Source organism: Eumetopias jubatus, unplaced genomic scaffold (genome assembly GCF_037043125.1).
Source record: "Eumetopias jubatus isolate StellerSeaLion01/CBP00866 unplaced genomic scaffold, mEumJub1_p1.0 scaffold_9, whole genome shotgun sequence".
Taxonomy (NCBI): domain Eukaryota; kingdom Metazoa; phylum Chordata; class Mammalia; order Carnivora; family Otariidae; genus Eumetopias; species Eumetopias jubatus.
Genome location: NW_028274815.1, coordinates 77,415,927 through 77,429,527, shown reverse-complemented (window position 1 = coordinate 77,429,527; position 13,601 = coordinate 77,415,927). Strand labels below are relative to the sequence as shown.

Sequence of the window (13,601 nt, the reverse complement as noted above, 5' to 3'; positions counted from 1 at the left end):
CATGTGTTAGAAAGGTCTTTTTGCATTAAGATAATAGGGTGATCTATTAGCTTCATGAACATGGATGTACAAGCCTCTCCCCAAGTTTGGGAAGTTCTCAACTATTATTTCTTTAAACTTTCTGCCCCCTTCTCCCTCTCTTCTCTGGAACTCCAATTGTTATATTTGTTCTTTGATGGACTCCCATAGATTCAGTAGGCTTTCTTCACTCTTTTTAATTCTTTTTCCTTTGTTCTGTTCTAATTGAATAACTCAGAATTTCTAGATCACTTATTCTGTCTTCTCTTTGCTTTACTCTGCCGTACATGCTCTCTATTGCATTTTTTTTCATTTCAATCATTGAAATCTTAAGCTCCAGAATTTTGGTGTGGTTCTTCTTTATTATTTCTTCTCTTTGTTAAATATCTCGTTTTGTTTGTGTATTGTTTCCTGATTTCATTGAATTGTCCTTCTGAGTTTTCTTGGACATCACTGAGTTTGTTCAAAAGAACTACTTTGAGGGATGCCTTGATGGCTCAGTTGGTTAAGTGTCTGCCTCCTGCTCAGGTCATGATCCCAGGGTTCTGGGATTGAGCCCCACACCAGGCTCTCTGCTGGGTGGGGAGCCTGCTTCTCCCTCTGCCTGCTGCTCCCCCTGCTTGTGCTCTCTCTCTCTCTCTCAAATAAATAAAGAAAATCTTAAAGGATTCAAAGTAGTTCCTTTTTTTTTTTTAACAGCTAGATTGCAAAAATCTGTGCTTTTGGTTGTTGGAGAATTACTGTTCTTTTGGTGATCATGTTTTTTTGATTTTTCATGTTTCTTGTAGTTTTGCTTTTCTGCTTTTGTGTTTGAAGTAGCAGGCCCCTTCCTGAATCTTTACTGGTTGTCTTCAGATGAGGTATACTATTTGTTGGTGCTATTATATTTGGATTTTCTCCACGTTTTAGATTTTCCAGAAGGTGGTGCTCAAGTTTGTGGTTTCTCCCTTGCCCACACATACTGCTGTTTTCCTGGTAACAGTCCATTTACTGGATTTGCTCTCACCACTGCACTTGGGAATGAGCACGAGGAGCCAACTGCAGAGTGAGAAGAGATGTGGGTTTAGCACTCAGGGCGTTGGGGTGTCTATAGACCCAGTGGGGGTATCCTCAGGCGAAGTATTCCCGGAGGTTCATGGGCAGACTTTCTGCTGAAGTCCTGAGCACAGTCACCAGCAACTGTGTATCTTTAATGCCCCTTGATATTCTTATCTGTCTCTTTCCTGCTGCTTTCCCTTCCCCAGTTTTGGGGGTCCTGCCTCAGTACTCTGGGTGCTGCTGAAAAGAAACAGGTTTCTCCTGCCATGCCTTGCACAACTGGAGTAGTCAGGTACTCACTCACTGCTCTCCTTTTCCCTTGTTGTAAAGGTCTCTACTGCTAGATAATTCATTCCCATGGATTGTTGCTTTGGTGGAGTAGGGGCAAGGGGAATGGCACTGGGGAAATGCCTCTTACAGTTTCCACTGTGACCAAACTTTTTTTTTGGTTGGGGGAGGGGGACTTCAGTGGCATAGTGGAATGTGTCCCCGGCAAGGCTAGACTTTTACAACGTCTGTCTCATATGGGCATCTGCCTAGGTCAGCACTCTCTGGGTTTGTTCCTCACCGTGGCAGGAGTGGTTTGGGGCAAGTGCACTGATTCTGCAGCCCATACTGAAGTCTGCCCACCTATTACCAGATGCACAGGTGGTCGAGACAACTCCCTGGTCCCCTGGCATATGGTACGAATCCCACAATTCCCACAACAGCACTTCTGTTTGTGGATGGATTTCAAATCCATAGCTTAAAAAGGGGGGCAAAAAGGAGGAACGTCTTATGCTGCCATCACTCCTCCAGTTTTAAATAGGAGAGTCAGGACAGGCTTCATTTAGAAGGTGACATTTGAACAGACTTGAAGGAGGTGAGAGAGAGTACTGAATGGAAGGAAGTGGGATATATGGAAGAAGAACATTCCAGACAGAGGGTCCAGGCAGCACAAAGGCTCTGATGTGAAAGCATGCCTGTGTGCAAAGACGACCGTGCAGCTAGACCAGAGGGACCAGGGTGAGAGAAGTGAAGGGGGATGGGAGGGGACAAACTGTGAAGGCCCTTACAAGCTGTGATGCAGACTTTGGCTTTTATCCTGATTGAAATTAGAAGCCTTCATGAATTTGAGCTGAGAAATGAAATGATAGCTTATGTTTTATAAGGATCACTGTTTATCAAAAAGAGACTGCAGGAGAGCAAGGAGAGAGTCAGGGACACCAGTTACATGAGCTATTGCAGTACCCCACAGTAAGAAGACAGTTACTCTGACAAGAGTGAGGAAATGAAGAAAGCTGTTGGATTTGGGATATATTTTGAAGACATAGCCAACAGGATTTCCTGATGTGAGACCAAGAGAAAGAGAAGAGTCAAGATTGACTCTAGTTTTTGTCCCAAACTACTAAGGGACAGAGTTGCCATCAACTAGGATGAAGAAGGCTGAGGGTAGAGCAGATTTTGCGAGTATGATCAGTAGTTCAGTTTTCGACATGTTAGATTTGAGATGTCTCTTAGACATCCAGGTACAAGTGCCAAGTGACAGTTGGTGTCTGAGTTTAAATTATAAGAGAAAAGACCAGATTCGAAATGGAAGTTTCAGAGTCATTGGTGAAGTCGTGGACCTGGATGAGCTTGCTGAGGGAGCCGGCCAGGAACTAAGCAATGGTACAAAGGTGAAATACTTAGCCACAGGTAATGTTAAGTTAAAGCTAACACACCTTGTTTGTTCTTCATTACTTTTTATACTGTTTTCTAATTTTTTATCACGCCAAATTCATCTAATTTAGAAAGTGTCCAGGAAAGGGGACAAAAGGATAAATCGTAGCAAATCTGATGAATTCTTATGGGAAGATTATGTTCCTGAGCCTGCTGTTCTGTTTTGTTACATCCTTAAGTGTCACTTGGAATTAGATTTTCCCTGTTATTAGAGGAAGGGGGGAGGGGAGGGGGAGGGGAAGAGGGGAAGGCTGAGGAGAAGGAGGGAAGTACTTGTTCTAGGAAATACTTGTTCTATCCCAGCGTCTTCTTAAAGTACGAAAATAATGGTGGAGTCAAGTCTTGACAGATACTGAGAACTATCAAAGAGAACTTGTACTCTCATTTCTAGACTTCCCTGCCCCCCCTCAGAGGTAAATGACATCATGAAGCAAAGCCTCATCTTCCATAGGAATTAAGCAGTGAGACTGGTCATGTTTATGGTTTCTTTAAGAATTAGGATCTCAGAGATCATCTAATAAAACTGGCTCATTTTCAATTTAGGAGAAATTGAAACTTACAGAGGTTAAATGACTTGCCAAAAATCAGTTTCTTAGTGACAGAACTAGAAACGCAGGTCTCCAATGCATCACCTACTTACTCAAGGCCAGATATCCAGTTCTGGTAGTAGCAAAAGGTTATATTAAGAATTAAATGTTCCGGGCACCTGGGTGGCTCAGTTGGTTGGGCGACTGCCTTCGGCTCAGGTCATGATGCTGGAGTCCCAGGATCGAGTCCCACATCGGGCTCCCTGCTCGGCAGGGAGTCTGCTTCTCCCTCTGACCCTCTTCCCTCTCGTGCTCTCTCTCTCTCATTCTCTCTCTCTCAAATAAATAAATAAAATCTTTAAAAAAAAAGAATTAAATGTTCCATGATCATTTTCCTTCCTCTTTGAATTTAGATGGACTTTTGAAAGATATTATTTAAATATATATGTTAAGTTCTCATAAATATTTTAAAGGAAACCAGTTTTTCTCTGGCTGGATAAATTTCCCTGTAGAGAACACAGGCCTTATGAATATCTTCATTGACGTTAGAACGGCTATCAAACAGGAATACCATACTCATTGATTCTAAAACAGTTTCAACATTGTTATGTCTCTGAACTTGGAACACATCTTATGGTGAAGGGCATGGTACTGTCACTGTTAGCTTGCGCTGAAGTTGCGTTTTCCCCAGAGTGACAGCACTAGTGATCTTAGCACTCCAAACAAAACGTTACATTTACTGCTTGAGGTTTTTGAGGGACCACCAGTACATAATCAGATTATAAACCTGCATGAGTCCTGAGTTGTAGTTGAAATTCTAGGAGTAAATTAGTTTTCCTCCCTCAATGCAGTGCCCAGAATGAGTCATACAGATTTCTTCACTGCCCCTTCCTATGAGGTTTTTGTTATCCTCGCTCCTTGCTTTAAAATATGGAAGTTTCTGATTAGCTCTGCATTTTTTAGTGTGGTTTTTTTCCCTTTTTTTTTTCTTGGTGTGTTATAAAATTAAGTGTCTGTATTACAAGCACAGGCATCTTGGATGGGAAAAATGACATTCTTTTCTCAGATAGCCTTGAGGGCTCCTCTCTGTGCCCCTAGGTGTCAGCATAATGAAGGTGGTAAGTAGGTGGCCAGCAATATGACCCCTTAGAGTTAAATTCACAACAGTGGGAAGTGTGGACAGACGGCATGTGCTCAGTGAAAATATCCATATTGTTTAATGATTTTTGTTGTCTTAAAGTAGATTTGAGTTTACTCTTCCCTACCAGTAGTTAAACCTAAACATTCAATTACTTGTCCTTGCTCCAGGAAACTGAAGACCCTTATAAAAACTGAGACCCTTACAAAAAAAGGTCCAGGCTAAAATACTGTCTTGAGTGAATGTGTGCGAATATATACATATATATATATATTTTTATTGTATACTTTCAGTAAAATTCACCCATTTTAATGTATAGTTCTGAGTTTTGACAAATTCATAGTCATGTCATTGATAACTCAGTCAACTCAAGCCTCTGAGTGTACCCTGTTCCAGAGGTTATATAAATGGAACCATGCAGTATATAGCTTTTTGAGTCTGACTTCTTTCATTTAGCATAATGCATTTCACGTTATCCATGTAGTTGGATGTATCTGTTCTTTGTATGACTTGATTGCTCAGTCATATTTCATTGGATGACAGTATTACAGTCTGTTTATCTATTCACCAGTTAAAGACATTTACATTCCTCCCAGTTTAGAGTTATTATAAATAAAACCACTATAAATGTTCACATATAGATTTTTGTGTGGACATAAATTTTCTTTTCCTCATTTCCCTTATATAAATACTTAGGAGTGGAATTGCTTGGTCTTATGCTAAGTATATATTTGATGGTGTCTCATAGTGACTGTACCTTTTGCATTCCCACCAGGAATGAATGTATGCTCCAGTTGTTCAGCATCTTTGTTAGTACTCAGTATTGTGAGGATGGGTTTTGTTTGCTTGTTTTTAATTATAGTCACTCAAATAGTTACAGTGTTCATTTTTATTTTAATTTATATTTATCACTGACTAACAATGGTGAACATCTTTTCAGTTGCTTATTTGCCATCCATATATTTTCTTCCGTGAAATGTCTGCTCAGTTCTTTCACCTGTTTTTTAATTGGGTTGTTTTCTTAACTGAGTTCTTTAGAGTTCTTTATATATTCTCGATATAAGTCCTTACCACATATGTGATTTGCACATTTTTTTCTCCCTTTCTCCCTGTCTGCAGCTTGTCTTTTCATTCTCTTTACAGAATGTTTCCAAGGACAAGTTTTTAATTTCCATGAAGTCCATTTTATCAAGGTTTTTTTTATGGGTCATACTTTTTGGACTTGTAGCTAAGAACTCTTTGCCCAAACCAAGGTCCCAAAATTTTTCTCCAATTTTTCTTCCAGAAGTTTAATAGTTTTAGATTTTACATTTAGGTCTGTGATCCATTTTGAGTTAATGTTTGTTTATGGTATGAGCTGTGACTCAAGCTGGTTTTGTATTGCATATGAATATACAGTTCCTACACCATTGGTTGAAAAGACTATCCTTTCTCATTGAAATCCCTCTGCATTTTTGTCAAAAATCAGTTGATCTTAAGTGTGGGTCTGTTTCTTGGACTCTCCATTATGTTCTAATATGTGTCTAATAGATAGACTTTAAAGTGTCTCCCCTTTCACCAATACCACACTTTCTTGTTTACTGTAGCTTTTTAATAATTCTTAGATATTGTGAGTCCTCCAGTTTTCTCTTTTTTCAAAATTGTTTTGCTTTTTTTTTTTTAAGATTTTTTTAAAAGATTTTATTTATTTGAGAAAGAGAGAGCATGAACAGCAGGGTGAGTGGGCAGAGGGAGAGGGAGAAGCAGGCTCCCCACCGAGCAGGGAACCCAGTACAGGGCTCAATCCCAGGACCTGGAGATCATGACCTGAGCCAAAGGCAGACACTTAACCAACTGAGTCACCCAGGGGCCCGAGTTTTGCTCTTTTTATTCCCTTTTCTTGCCATCTAAATTTTGGGATCAGCTTGTCAATTTCTTTTGTTTTAAATCTTGCTGAGATTTTTTTATTATGTTATTTTGAAGTACTCTTAAATGTATAAAAAAGTAAGTATAGATAGTCCTCTTGTATCCCTCACCCAGTTTTTCCTAGTGCTAACATCTTATATAATTATAGTACAATTATCATAACAAGGAAATTAATATTGGTACAGTATTACTAAAAAACTTATATGAGGGGCACCTGGGTGGTTCAGTGGTTAAACGTCTGCCTTCGACTCGGGTCATGAGCCCAGGGTCCTCAGATGGAGCCCCGCATCTGGCTCCTTGCTCAGCAGGGAGCGTGCTTCTCCCACTCCCTCTGCCCCTCCCTCCATTCGTCAGGCTCTCTCTCTCGCTCCATCACTCTTTCACCTCTCTCTCAGATAAATTATTAAAATCTTAAAAAAACTTATATGAATTTCATCAGTTTTCTTATCAGTAGTGTACTTTTTTTGCTGTAGGGTATTATCTCACGTTGCATACAGCTTTTTCTCCTTATACTGAAATTTTTATTGCAGTTGCATTGGATATATAAATCGGTTTGGGAAGAATTAACATCTTAACAATATTGAGTCTTCTGATCCATGAACACAGTATGTCTCCATTTTTTTTAAAGGCTTCTTTTGATTTCTTTTAACAATATTTTGTAGTTTTCATCTTACAGAATTTTCACATTAATAGATTTATACCTCAACATTTTTGTGTGTGTGATTGTGAATGATGCTTTTATAAAAATTAGAATTCTAGTGTTCGTGGCTAGTATATGGAAATACAAAAATGATCGTTATACATTGACCTTGATACCTGTGACTTGTTTAAACTCTTTTATTCTGGGAGGATTTTTGAAGATATTTTTGGAGTTCTTCATATAGACAGCTTTGTTGTTTGTGAATAAAGACAGATTGTTCTTACTTTCTAATGTGTATGCCTTTTGTTTCTTTTTCTTGCCTCATTGCGCTGACCAATACTTCCAGTATAATGGTGATCAGCTGCCATGAGAGGACATCCTTGCCTTGTTCCATATTTCATCAGGAAAGCATTCAGTCATTCACCATGAAATATGGTAGTTCTAGGGGTTTTTAGATGCTGTCTATCAGGTTGAGGAATTTCTCTTCTGACCAATTTACTGAGATTTCTAATCATGAGTGGATATTGAATTTTGTCAACTCGTTTTATGTACCTTTTGACATGACCATCTGACTTTTCTTCTTTAGTAAGTTGATAATATCAATTACATTGATTTGACTTTTGCATGTTGAACTAGAGTTGCATTGTCAAGGTAAAAACCACTTAGTCGTATGATGTATTACTACTTTTTATATATTGACTGGATTTAATTTGCCAATATTGTATGTTGATTGTATGTCTACATTTATGAGGCATATTGACTTGTAGTTTTCTTTTCTCATCAAGTCTTTGGCCTTGATATCAGGGTAATGCTGAACCAATAAAACAAGGTGGGGAATGTTCTTTCCTTTCCTGTATGTTGTAAAGTACGTAAGATAGATATTAATTCTTTCTTAAATAGATGGTAGAGAATTCTACCATTCTGCCAATGAAACCATCTGGGCTTGGGCTTTTCTTTGTGGGACGGTCTTAAACTACAAATTAAACTTCTTTAATGGGTGTAGGTCTGTCCTGATCATCTGTTTCATTTTGAATGAGCTTTGGCAGATTGTGTTTTTTAAAGAATGTGTCCATTTCTTGTAGTTATTAAATTTATGGTCATAGTTGTTTGTAATATTCTTTAATCATCCTTTTTATGTGTAAAAGGTATAAATTAATGTCCACATTTCAGTTTCTTATATTTTTGTCTTCCTTTTTAATCTTAGTTATTTTGTCTAAGGTTTTATGGATCTTTTTGAAGCATTATCTTTGGTTTTATTGACTTTTTGCTGTTTTCTGTTTTATTCCTTTCTGCTTTTGTCTGTTATTTTCTTCCTTTTGTATATTTTGGGTTTGATCTACTCTTTTTTTAGTTTCTCAGGGTAGAAACATAGATTATTGATTTGAAGCCCTTCTTCTCAAAATAAGCATGTAATACTGTACATTGTCCTCCAAGTGTTGCTTTAGCTGTAGCCAACAAATTTTGATATGTTGTGTTTTAATTTTCAGTTGATTCAGAATATTTTAATTTCCCTGTGACTGCTTTTTTGATCGGTGGGTTATTTAGAAGTGTGTTAATTTCAAGCTACTTAGAGATTTAGCAAGTATCTTTCTGTTACTGACTTTGGTTCAAGTGTTACCTCCATGTAGTGTCTGCAGCTTCCAGTGGTTGTATACTCTCCTTTTAGCCTGCTGTCAGCTTTTAGCAGAGTATAAAAATTTTAGCTGAATGAATTTTACCCTCTTATATGGTAGCCTCATCTTCCCATTCTCTGCCATGGGTGAGCCAATACATTCCATCTCTTTGGAGGTGCTTGTCTTTCCTTAAATTTTGGGCTACTTGTTACACAAACTCTGATAGGTTCAAGAAAAGTTATGATTTCATAGATTATTCTTTTGGTTGTTGATAAGCTACAATCTGGGGAGCGTTTTAGAGTTCGAGCCATAGAGGCAGAAAGAGAGAGATTGATGACTCTGCATTGTAGGGCTTCATTGCAGACAGAACTGCAGTCAAAGTCCCTTGAAGTCTGTGGAGTAGCCCAATTGTTTTGTTGTAATAAAGTTTTATTTCGCTAACTACAGTGACATTCTCAATCTGCACATAGTAACAGGAGTGAGTTTCTGCACATAACTGCCACCCCTGCCTTCTTTCCTCATTTAAGTTGTGGGCCCATACAGTGCCTTGTGTGAATGGGTGGCGGAGGTCAAGGGGTTGAGGCCTGGGGTTATTTCTTCTTTGGAATAGTGCGAGTTGCTGCTTAGTAGTAGAGTAGTACATCTATATAAGAAGCTCAGCTTTGGCTCAACTCCTGCCTGATTATGTGATGAGGCAGCAGCCTGCATATAATTAGACACTTCATGCCAGCCTAGTGATTGTTGAATGAACGGAATCTAAGGAAACCATCTGCTGTACAGGGTTTTAGGCTGGTAATTGACAAAGCTATATGACTGTAGACATCAATATGAAGATCTTTTTTATTATTTTCCATAGCAGAATAATTTAGCTAATTTAAAGCTTAAACCGTCATGGGGGAGAAGCTAGTTCATGGAAATAATTCTAAGATGATTGTTTTAGAGAACTTCAGCTATTTAATTGTGGTCAGCATAATCAGATTTTTTAATTATTAATTTAACTTTATTTATTGCTGTTCTTTTTCAGAAAATACTTCCAGGAGGAAATACATCATTTGATGTAGTTTTTCTTGCAAGAGTAGTGGGAAATGTAGAAAATACTTTATTTATTAACACATCCAATCATGGGGTATTTACTTACCAGGTAAGAACCAGGATTAAAACTTTCATTTATTTTATAAAATATAGTCCTCATCTCCGATGTATCATATGACAGCCTATCAAGAACTCTCTTTAAAAACTCAGGGATAATAAGAAGTGTAAGAGTTTGGACTTAGAGCATTTTTACTCACTGCTGTGTCTGTGACTATCCCTTGGCAAATCAAACCGAACAGTCTTTTAAAGCTACAGCTAAAGCATTAATGTAAGATTGGTTAGCAAAATAATAGTAAAAAATATTTTATACTAAATTTTTTTAAAATTTTACTTTGCACATTTATGAAGCATACGTGATAATAGTTTCAAGATTAAAACATACATGCCAGCTTTTCTTTAGTAAATGATTGTTTAAAATTTGTTCTTTTTATGTGTAATTATTGTTTAGGTTATTAAAGTTTGTTAATGTTTTATGAATCAAAATTTTTGTATATCAAGATTATTAAGAAGAATTGCTTATATGGCACTATACTACATACCTTACATGCATTTCTGCCTGTGTTATAGATACCATTATCCTTTTTTTTTTTTTTTTTTTTTTTAGATAAGGAAGGTGAAGTTTAGAAAGGTTAAATAATTGGTTCAAATTATGCTACTAGTAGGTTATTGAGCAGGGATTGAAACCAGTGTCTTTGTACCTACAAAGACCATCCTATTAACCACTGTGTTACGCTGCGCTTGGAACACGTTGGTTTAACTCCTTACTTAGCTAATGTCTTACTTGACAGTTTTTATGATTTTGTTTTCAACATTCTTCTCCAGGACCCAGAACATAACCATGTATCTTGAAAATTGGTGTCAGAGTAAACTGATTAGTCAGGCACTTGTGTTTATGTATGGTAAATAAGCCTTTAGTGGTTGTTTAGTAGGCAGCCTGCACAGATGAGTAACTTTGAAGTACTGTATAGATGACACTCATTTAACAAGCACCTGTTGAGTAAGTGAAGACCCTCATAAGAATATTAAGACCTTTGCTCCACAGAGGCACCCCCAATTGCCTAGGTGGTTGTGGCCAAGCTCGACTACTTGAGGGTAGTCCATTCTCAAGGAGAGCCTCAGTGACCAGCTGTCTTTCTTCACCTCTCCACATCTAGTCTTTCACAAAGTCCCCCTCCTAAATATATCCTGAGTCTGTCTACTTCTCTCTTCACTGCCACTGCTCTCTTCTAAGCCACTACTGCCTCTTGCTGGATGACACAGTAGCCTCCAACAGGCCCTCCGTACCTCCCTCCCCAGGCCCTACCATAGGCCATCATTCACTGTAGTCAGAGTGACCTTCTGTGAACATAAACCGCATCTAGTCAACTTGCCCTTGGAAATCCTAATGTTGTCCCATTGCTCTTAGAGCAAAATGTAAACTTCTGACTAAGGCCAGCAGGGCTCTGAGGTTCTGACTCCCATATAGCCCTCCTACCTCATCCCCTTTGACCCTGCTTCTTACCTTATTCCTGGTCTTCAAACAAGTCAGCCTCTTTCCTGCCTCATGCCCTTTGTATACTTCTCCTCGCCTGAATACACACTCATTACTGGATTTTTCTCATCTTGCTGGTGACATCAGCTCACATCACTTCCCCAGAGAAGATTGCCCTGACCATGCTCTCTAAAAGAGCATTCCCAGCCTCACCCTATTCAGTTATTCTATATTACATGACCTGTTTTTTACAACTTCTTTATTGTTCTCTAGTCTGTCCCTCATACTAGAATATAAGCTTTATGACAGCAGGCATATTACCTTTCTTATTCACTATTAAATCATTCACTATGTATGTATTTGTGCCTAGCACATCATAGGCACTTAATAAATATTTCTCATTTGAATGACTGGCTCACCCTGTTTACTCAGTCAACAAAGGGCCTTGCCTTCCCCTGTGGGTATGACCTGGAGCTGGGCTTGATATTTGAGAAATTGCTTGGGCCCTAGCCTTCCTTGGAGTAAGGAAATCTTTTGATTCCCTATTTTCTTCTTTTGTCTATTCTATGAGCTCATGAAGGACTGCTATAATTTTAATTTCCAATATATTGTAGAAATAATTCCGAATACGCATATATATGTAGTAAATCAAATAGGTAGCCAAATCAAGCACAGAAATTACATGTGTGATCTTTTTAAATGGTTAAGATTTTTCCATCTAAGTAGACTTGCTAGTTTTCCCTAGATCAATCAGTTATAACTATAAAAATGTTAGTTATGAAAGCAACTCAAAGTGCATTTTTTTCATCTTTGAAATAGGTATTTGGTGTTGGGATCCCAAACCCATATCGACTGAGGCCATTCCTTGGGGCCAGAGTCCCTGTGAACAGCAGTTTCTCACCTATTATAAATATACACAATCCTCACAGTGAGCCTTTACAGGTGAGTTTATGATGATGATTTTGAATGAGTTTCATTTTGGCGAAAATTAATGCTTAGCATGAAATCTCAGTTTGTTGGGGTTTTCAAGACTACTTAAAATAATGGGGTTTTATGGATGTATCAGAGTAGGGTATTGTCTTGGTGCGGCTTGCTGTGGGGGGGATTTTGGGTTACAGTAGTCCAGGTATTGAATTTTTGGAACCACTTCTAAAGCTGTGGTTTCTCTGGTATTAGAGTTGCATAGCTCTGCCTTTAACTTAAGAGTTTTCAGCCACACAAGGCCACTGCTTTTCTAGCATAACGTAAATTTTTTAAAACACAGTTCATACTTATTTTTTGGTAATAATAAGTTTTTGGTGATGGCAGCCTAGAAATTAAAGTCCAGGGGAGGGGTAATATAGAATCCTGGTTAAAAGCAGACTTTTTTTTTTTTTAAGTCCAGCTCCTGATCTTATTCAGTCTGTTAGTACTGACTGTTTTCAAGTTTGAAATCTCCTCACTAGTTCCTTGTCTCTTGCACAGTGGGAGTGGCTAATGTTGCTCCTTCATGTACTTCCTAAAATCCCCACCCTATATTCCCAGTGACTTCCAACTATGTGACATTTGCTACCACTGTAGCTTCTCATTGTGTCATCTGGTTGGAAGGAGATGTGGATACTTTCCGCAATAGTCCATAATATCCACACCCAGAGTTCTTTACCACCAGGCCTTAACAGTAGCTTGAACATGACCAGTGGAGGGAAAACACGACATGTTGTGGTAAACTGCAGAGCTTTCACCACCAAAATGGTTCTTGTCATCCCAGAACTCCCTGGTAGAAATGTTCATAAACAGAGAAAGTGAGGAAGAGTATAGTGAGATTTTTAGAGCATGAATTGTGAAATTACATGCTAAATTAGCAAGAAATGGGTTTCTCCCCGACAACTTGGCTAACATTTGGTGAGCATGGCTACTAATAAGAATATTCTACCCAAATTTTAATTATTTTTAGCTAGATCTCTTCATTACAAAAGAAGAAAATGCTTTTCTGTCCTGTTTTTACAAGTGAAAAATGTTTCCTCTTCATCATCAATTGAGCATTTATATCCTTTTGGCTAACTTTAGGTAATGGTGTATTTTCCCTGATCTGACTAATTCTTATGACAGATTATACAGAAATCTCATAAATTCCTGCTGCTTTCTTTCCTTGACTCTTTCCAGTCAACTGATTTTTGTTGTTGTTGTTAATCTAGGCTTTTTCCAATTATTACATTTTAATGAATATACACCACACTGGACTTTTTATCAGCATACAGGAGAGCAAATGGAAAAACCAAAGCTGCCCTCTTCGAACCAGTATAGATTATTTATCTGGGAGGCACTCTTAACCTGATGGTTCTATGTTATACTGTGTCATTAGTCTTATCCTTAATTTTAAGAAAGTACTGTAAATAAGTTGCATCGATTTGTTTATTATGTATAAAACACAACATGAGTATGTTTTCACTGAAAAAAAAATGTTAACAATTCAAACATG

The 13,601-nt window shown here is 38.0% G+C and overlaps 1 protein-coding gene across 1 annotated transcript in view; it reads left to right on the top strand.

Moving 5' to 3' along the window:
• The window catches only part of TMEM131 (transmembrane protein 131), a 221,887-nt gene that overhangs the window by 130,029 nt on the left and 78,257 nt on the right, over positions 1-13,601 (top strand). Inside the window, exons 6-7 of the mRNA XM_028103920.2 lie at positions 9,605-9,721; positions 11,963-12,085. Coding sequence (XP_027959721.1) covers positions 9,605-9,721; positions 11,963-12,085 — 240 coding nt within the window. The remainder of the gene's footprint in view (positions 1-9,604; positions 9,722-11,962; positions 12,086-13,601) is intronic.